The sequence below is a fragment of the Phaeoacremonium minimum genome (assembly GCF_000392275.1).
Source record: "Phaeoacremonium minimum UCRPA7 unplaced genomic scaffold PA7_03_scaffold_41, whole genome shotgun sequence".
In the NCBI taxonomy this organism is placed as follows: Eukaryota; Fungi; Ascomycota; class Sordariomycetes; order Togniniales; family Togniniaceae; genus Phaeoacremonium; species Phaeoacremonium minimum.
In genome coordinates, this window is record NW_006920948.1 from 36,569 (window position 1) to 44,421 (window position 7,853).

The 7,853-nt window shown below is 50.4% G+C and overlaps 2 protein-coding genes across 2 annotated transcripts; one reads left to right on the top strand and one right to left on the bottom strand.

Moving 5' to 3' along the window:
- Positions 1 to 254: 254 nt before the first annotated feature.
- On the bottom strand, positions 255 to 2,474 carry UCRPA7_806 (putative nucleolar protein 4 protein; the record flags this gene model as incomplete). The annotated part of the gene is made up of 1 exon (XM_007913395.1): positions 255 to 2,474. The coding sequence occupies one exon, from the start codon at positions 2,472 to 2,474 to the stop codon at positions 255 to 257; it is 2,220 nt and encodes a 739-aa protein (XP_007911586.1).
- Positions 2,475 to 2,857: 383 nt separating this feature from the next.
- Positions 2,858 to 6,013, top strand: UCRPA7_807 (putative nuclear condensin complex subunit protein; the record flags this gene model as incomplete). The annotated part of the gene is made up of 2 exons (XM_007913394.1): positions 2,858 to 5,558; positions 5,613 to 6,013. 2 exons carry the CDS (start codon positions 2,858 to 2,860, stop codon positions 6,011 to 6,013), a joined length of 3,102 nt encoding a protein of 1,033 aa, XP_007911585.1.
- Between the last annotated feature and the right edge of the window lie 1,840 nt (positions 6,014 to 7,853).

A 7,853-nucleotide genomic window follows, 5' to 3' on the forward strand; every position in this document is an offset into this window, starting at 1 on the left:
TATTATCCTGGCGGAGGTGTAGTGGCACTCAAAGATGTCAACGGAGCATCATATCTATCTTCATTAACATGACGCAGCATCACTGAGATCCATACGTCTCTCTGTTGTGCTACGTCATCAAGCATAGTGGACGAGGAGGCCAAACATTGCTACTGACTAGGTACGGGTATTGAGACAGTATTTTCAAGCTAATATAATGGGATGGTCTTCTTCCCTGTGAGAGCGGTCTCTGCCGTTTATTGATATCGGAATTATTAGGCACCACGACGAGTTTGGGCTTTCTTCTTGCGAGTGAGCCTCTTTCTGCCAATGATTCTTTGTCGCATGGCAAGTTTGGTAACTGCGTCCTTCGATTTTCCCTCGTCCTTCGTCTCGATCGTTTTCTCTCCTGACCTAGTGACGGACTTTGCATCTCTGCCCTTGCCACCTTTGCGGTTGTTCTTAGAGGTAGCCGAAGTCCCTCTTTCCTGCTCTTTGGAACCCTCTTGTCCCGCTCCAGAATCGCGTTGTCGAAATTTTTCTTCGGCAGCCTTCCGGCGAGCCACAACTTGTGCATTCTCAATGGCGAATTCGACTACAAGACGAACTGTCTTCCCAGCTTCATTCTTGAGAGCATGTCCATTCAGCCATCGAAGACCCATCAACGCCCACCTGTGAGACGAGTACTCGATAAAGCCGTAACCCCGGCTTCGGCCTGCACCAGTCTCTTCGGCAACCTTGGAGCCTTCCTTTGTCTCAAACACAATCTTCGCTTGGCGCACAACACCCTTGCCTTTCTCCTTGCGCCGATGTTCGGCTTCCTTGTCTTCTTGACCAGCTCTGTTCATTTCCTCTTTCGAGAGAGGCTGTCGCTTGCCTTCCTTGACATCTTTGGCAAATCCCACAACGGCTTCTCGAGCTAGGGCCTTTAACTCCTTGGAGTCGATGTTGCGTGGGATGTTGCGAATAGCCAAGCGGGTGAGACTTAGATGGAGACTTGGATTGCCTTGGATAAGCTTTCTACGTTGCTTAGCGCTGTCCTCTCGAAGCTTGACTTCGTTTGGAGAGAGCAAATCGTAGAGTGGAGAGCCTTTGGAAATTGTTCCCTCAGATAATAGGTATATCCGCCTCTTGTCCTTGTCTTGGTTTCGTTTGCCTCCTGGACCCTCTTCGAACAGCCGTGTAGCTTCTTCTTTGCTGACGGCTGGAGCTACTTGCAGCACACGGCCTTCAATTGTATACTTACCTTCCTGATCAACAGTCTCATTTTGGAGAACGGAATGTTTCTTTGACTTGGTCATGACTGATTGATGTCGCGGCGCACCCTTCAAGCAGGCCTTGAAGTCTTCATCTTTGACAAAGCAAACAAAGCCTGTGCCAGCCGGCTTCTCAGTTGCACGGTCCATGACAACACGTGCATACCGGATGGCTCCAAACTGAGTGAAATGGGCCTTGAGTGTTTCATCAGTTGCAGTGAAAGGGAGGTTGCGAATGAAAGCCGTTGTTGAGTTGTCCGTCAGGCGTTTCGGTTTCTCTGCTTTCGGGGTATCCCCAGCTGCTTCGCTATCCTCGTTCTCCTTATCCTCATTCTCACTATCCTCTTCGTCTTCAAGGTTCTCCATGTGATTGCGCATGAAGTTCTCAAGGTCTGCATCCTCATCATCCTCATCTGGGCTTTTCTTGGGGGTCTTCGCCTCCGTCCGTTTCTTCTTTGGCAGGTCGCCGTCGGCTTCTTCGTCTGCTACATCTTCCCACTCTTCGTCCTTCTGAGAATCTCCTTGATGTTGCTGCCACTCCTCCTTGGCAACAGCCCAGTCAACTGCCAGAGTTCTTCCGTCCACTTGCTTGCCATTGATGCCTTCCAAAGCTTTCTCTGCATTCTTCCTGCCGCGCATGGTAATGAACCCAAATCCAGAGAGCTTCCCTTTTGACTGTGGGAGATCGGCAAATCTAACCTTTCCGTAGCTTTGGAATAGTTTGGTCAATTGTTCCGAAGACTTGATGCTCCAAGGCAGGTTGCGAATGATGAGTTTCGCTGGTTTGCGGGCTTCCGCCAAGTCCGCCTCTCGTTTCTGCTTCTCCTCAGAAAGACGAGAGCGAACTTCAACTGGGCCGGCAGCACCAGAGGCACGCTGACGAGGTTCGGCAATGTCTAGTTTGAGCCGACGCCCGTCCAGAAGCGCATTGTCCAGCTTTGCCTTGGCTTCCAGGGCATCGTCTGCATCCGTGAATGTAACGAATCCGTAGCCACGAGATTGCTTAGTAGCTTTGTCAGTAACGACCATAGCATGCTTGACAGGATAATGTTGTGAGAAAAACTCTGTCAACGTCTCTTGGGTAGCCGCTGCTGGGAGCGACCTAACGAACAGAGATCTGCTCTTCTCAGTCCGGGTTCTTTTAGAGGGATGATCCGTTTGATCGTCAGAGACAGCATTCTGCTGATCCTGCGCGGCCTCGGCCTCTCTTCTTCTCTTTTGGCCCTTCGATTTTGCCATGGCTTGGTACACTGGCCTTTGGCTTGGAGAGTATTGAAAAATGTCTGCTATTCTGCAAGAGAAAAAAGTCTGGGATTTCGAGCTTTCGATTAAAAAATTGGCCCCACCTGAATCTTGATAAGAAGCTTATCGTTATCCGCACGTGAGCTGATATTGATTGCGCTAAGCCCAAAGTGGGAGTATGTTTTGTTGACATGCGGGACGGGGGTCTTGGTGTCTGGCGCGCCCCAGTAAGGTGGATAGCACTGTCATATCTTAATTGTATGCCCCCCTCCACCTCTATCGTACGAAACACGCGCCAACTACCCCGGAACATCACATCAAAGACGACTTATAACAGGAGTGTAGAAACATATCCCACCAGTATCGATTCAAACCTCACGATGCCTACTCGCGTCTCGACGAGATCGGGACGGGCGTCCACGGCGCTTTCGGAGAAGTCATCAGCCGCGACACTCAAGGGTAGAGCCTCCGTCGCGTCCCGAGCTTCGGCGTCAAGCCTAGATATTCCTGAAGAAACAGAGGACAACGTACTGCGATCACAGGTCGCATCGGTATTTCGAGATGCGCAACGAAATACTGCCACCCACCGAAAGCTGGCGGTTACTCTACGCAAACTCCAGGAGGCCTGCTGCTACGAACCGACCAGCGCCAAGTCAAACCCAGCTACCGATTTCGATGAAAAGGACTTCAATCGCGAGTTCATCCGATCCGTTCTACGAATCATGCCTGTCAAGAAGAGCGAGACGGTGGGGGAGAAGACCATCAGATTCATCGGGCTGTTCCTGCGCCATTCAGGCGACAAAGATAACGAGCTGCTGGGTGAGGTTGACGAGGATGCTAGCACCATGCCGGAGACTCCCACCACCAGACTTGTGGCTCATTTGATGAACTCGGTCCTACCTCTTCTCACAGCCAAGGACAAGTTTGTACGCTATCGATCAACTCAGCTCATTTCTCATATTATCAACTCTCTCGACGCGATCGACGATGATCTGTTCCAAAAGTTACGTCACGGACTACTGAAGAGAATACGTGATAAGGAAGCTATGGTACGAGCTCAGGCTGTGCTCGGCCTTGGCCGGCTGGCAGGTAACCAGGTGGAGGCAGAAGCCAACTCCGATGACTCTGATGACGACTCCGCGACCGGACTGCTCGAGAAGCTCCTCGAAGTCCTCCAAAATGATCCCAGTGCGGACGTTAGAAGGTCTCTCTTGGTCAACCTACCAATCTTGCCGAACACCTTGCCTTTCTTGCTAGAAAGAGCTCGAGACCAGGATGCCATGACACGCCGCGCTGTCTATTCTCGCTTGCTTCCGGCTCTTGGAGATTTCAGGCACCTTTCTCTCTCTATGAGAGAGAAACTTCTCCGATGGGGTCTCCGAGATCGAGATGAAACCGTTCGAAAGGCGGCTGGCAGACTTTTCCGTGAGCGATGGATTGAGGACTGTGCAGGCGCACCTCCGATGGTTGACGGCCAGCCGGCTGAAGCGGCTCCACCGAACTTTGACGGTCTCTTGGAGCTCCTTGAGCGTATCGATGTTGTCAACTCTGGTGTAGAGAATGGAGTTGCTCTCGAGGCCATGAAGGGATTTTGGGAAGGTCGTCCTGACTATCGTGAAGCAGTCACATTTGATGACAACTTCTGGGAAACCCTTAGTGCTGAGTCTGTCTTCATGGCGCGAAGCTTCAATGATTTCTGCAGAAATGAAGGAAACGGCAAATATGAGTCTCTTGTCGAGGAGAAGCTGCCCGAGGTCACCAAACTTGCTTTCTTCCTTGAGAGATATGTCAAGGTTCTTAGCGATGCGCTGAAGCAGACTTCGCAGCAAGACGTTGATGAGGAGGAAGAAGAAGAAGACACAGTTGAGCAAGAGTTTATCGTCGAGCAGCTTCTGCATATCGCCCTGACGTTGGACTACTCGGATGAAGTCGGCCGTAGGAAAATGTTCTCTTTGCTTCGACAAACGTTGTCTATTCCCGAACTCCCGGATGAGGTCACGAAGCTCACCATTGATGTCCTCCGTGATATCTGCGCCCCAGATGCTGCGGGTGAGCGTGAGTTTTGCAGTGTTGTTCTCGAAGCTGTCGCAGATGTCCACGATACTATCGTAGATGATCTTGTGGATGAAAGCTTCCACTCTGCTAAGTCAGAAGTCAGCAACGACAGCACGCCGACTAAGGGTGGCAAGCAACGCAGCAAGGACAGCGAACTAAGCGAGGAGGAGGCGCGGGCGAAGGCGATCAAGGAGATTGTTATTAACATGAAGTGCCTCCATATCGTCCAGTGCATGCTCTCTAACGTGGCTGGAAGCTTGCAGGAGAACGACCATCTTGTTTCCATGTTGAACAATTTGGTTGTTCCTGCTGTTCGCAGCCACGAGGCCCCAGTTCGTGAGCGAGGCTTGCTGTGTCTTGGCCTCTGCTCTCTGCTCGACCGATCTCTGGCGGAGGAGAATCTCACGCTATTTATGCACTTCTTCAGCAAGGGCCACACTGCCCTCCAGATCACAGCGCTTCAGATTCTTACAGATATTCTCAATGTTCATGGTGCCCAGCTTCTATCCAACAACCCAGCATTGCTGAAGGTGTACATCAAGGCTCTCAGATCAGGAGCCAAGTCGCCAGAAGTACAAGCTGCTGCCACTGTTGCCGCTTCCAAACTATTGCTAGGACGTGTTGTCACAGAGCATGAGACCTCCGCTGAGCTGCTGAAGACACTTGTCATCGCATATTTTGAACCGGCGAGCTCCAGCAACCAAAGTGTTAGGCAGGCACTGAACTACTTCTTGCCCGTATTCTGTTACTCGCGCCCAGAGAACCAAGAACTCATGCGCTCTGTGGCTCTTGATGCTCTGCATGCCCTCTACAATGTACGAGAAGGCTTTGAAGACGACGATGCCGATGTCGGTGACGAAATGGTTAGCCTGTCTACCATTGGTGCCTGTCTGGTGGACTGGACAGATCCTCGGAAATGTTTCTCCCCAAGCAGCGGCTTGGATTCCGAGAAGAAGTACGTGAATGGAGATATTCATCTTGACTTTGCGAAGGAGATTTTAGAAAGGCTTAACGGTGCCTTCAGCAGTAAGTAAAGCATTCCGACTGATTTGATATAAATGTGTGCTAACCCCGTTGCAGAGGAAGAGAAAAAGGTCATCGCGCCACTACTAGGCAAACTTTACGTCTCGCCCGCTTCTTCCGAAGAGAAGCTCCGGGATATCTATGCTGAGGTGTCCGAAGCTGTTGACAACCAGCTTCTCTCAGACGCAACTGGCAGAAACGCGCTTTACAAAATCCATGTCAGCTTGGGCAAGATAGTGAATAGTCTGGATCAGCAAGAAAATGGTGGTCGCAGAACTACTAGCAGAAGCGTCTCCGTTGACCCAGAGGAGAAAACAATCGTGCAGGATCGCACTGTAATGCTGGAAGCTGATATCAAGGAAGAAGACGAGGATGAAGCGGGCGACGTTACAGCGGTTCCTGTCAAGGACGATGATGACTCTCTGGTTGAAGAGCTGTTGACGGATGGAGAATTGTAATGACTGGGATTCAATGACTTGTGTATTTCTGGCTTTCATTTGTCGGGTTATTGTGATGAACAATTGGCCTTGGCTGAGGCTGCAGTAAAGTTCTTTTATTGAATGTTTGCAATAATATCATCTACACTGACAATTTTGATGGCATTCGATTTTATGTCTATGTTGTTGCTATCTACAAGGACCCAAGCCAGAATAGGACACCACAGAGTCCTATATTTACAACGATATGCTGTCCCAAACTCCAAGCCATGCAGTAAAGATACTTGGGCGAGAATACGGTCCAAATAAACAAATGCGTTCTGAGAGCCGTGCACGCGGCCATGACGAAGCCAACACTGGCTGCGACGAATATCGTTAAGATGGTGATGTGCCGTTTGTATACGTCTCGTTCTCCTGCCTTTCTCTTCCTCGCCAGGAGAACGCTTGTTGCCGATGTCCAGTATATAGGTGCAGCCCAGTTGCTCAAGAACGTGAGCACGCCGACTGCCACGACGTTAAAGCCGCTCACGCCGTTGTAAGCGCTTGATAGGTCGACAGATGAGATGGCATTTGTACCTCCAAAAGCGAAGAAGGACATGTACTGTAGCAAGAGGGATGACGTGCTTAGCTGAACTAAGCTGAGGTCCTGAGCGGCAAGGAACTTGAACAGAATATCGAAGAGCAGGAATAGGGGAATGTTGGTAGCCCGAGATTGCGTCATGGCTAGTAGAGTATAGAGGTGATGCAGTGTCTCGATAGCTGAGATAATTAGTAAAATTTTGACAAGGATGCAGAAGACTCTTCAGCTTACCAGATGCCTTCTTCGATATCCGACTCCTGGTGATCATGAAGTAGACCGCACACGCAGTGTCAATCGCTAAACCGATGAATACCACTCGAGCTCTGGTGACAAGCGATGCGCCCTGGGTGATCTCGACCAACGATCGGGCGAAGCCTACCACAAGCTCAGGGGCATCCTCATTTGTAAAAGCGAGCTTGAAGGTGAAAGCCGCAAGAACTAGAGTTGTGTTTGCAATGCCACTGAGCGCTGTTGGAAGAGCATCGAAGCCGCGGACGAGCTCGCGCTGAACCCATATATATGTAATTGTCACAAGCACCCAGATTATGACAGGTTGTGGTTGCAGAAAGATTTTGACAATATCAGGCTCTCCGGCAAATTTCTGCCCTGTCTGGTTCCAGCCCCTAACAAGCCTCGTCGCAATAAAGGCAACAACCACGGCCACAAATTGGTTCACTCTCGACTTTGTTATCCTGTAATTGTTTTAGCACTCGTCGGCAACAAGCTCGCGTATTGCTCACCCGTTGAAGCCCTTATTGCTTATGAACGCTAGCCAGGCAGTTGTTGACCAGTACCAAAAGTGATGTTCCTCTTCAACGTAACTACTGGCAAACATCATGATGCCATATGCCAAAGTGATAAGTGTAAAAGACAAGGAAGCTCGAGGCTCTTTAGGACTGGATAAAAGAGCGGATATGATGGCACTTGTCACGGACAGCCCTGCAGCTAATTGGCCCATTGCAAGTCTGGGCATATCATAGTTGCTTGCCATGCTACTCATAAGACTCTGGGCGTCTCGAAGCCACTGTGTTCGGTGTTAGCGGTAGTGGTCGTTGGCAGCCGAAGAGTGAAACCTACTGTAGACGTCTGGGAGATCCATCTAGGGTCGGCGGCGCCATTAATCTCTGCCAGCTTCGCAGCTTCGGATATCTGGTGCCACCGGCATGCCAACTCTTGAACATCGGTATCTGCCGAGGCACAGACATCTTGCAAAGCTGCTAAGCGGAAGATCTCCTCTCCAAATGCCGCAGATATAATGGTGATAATCTGTTCAGCATTGCG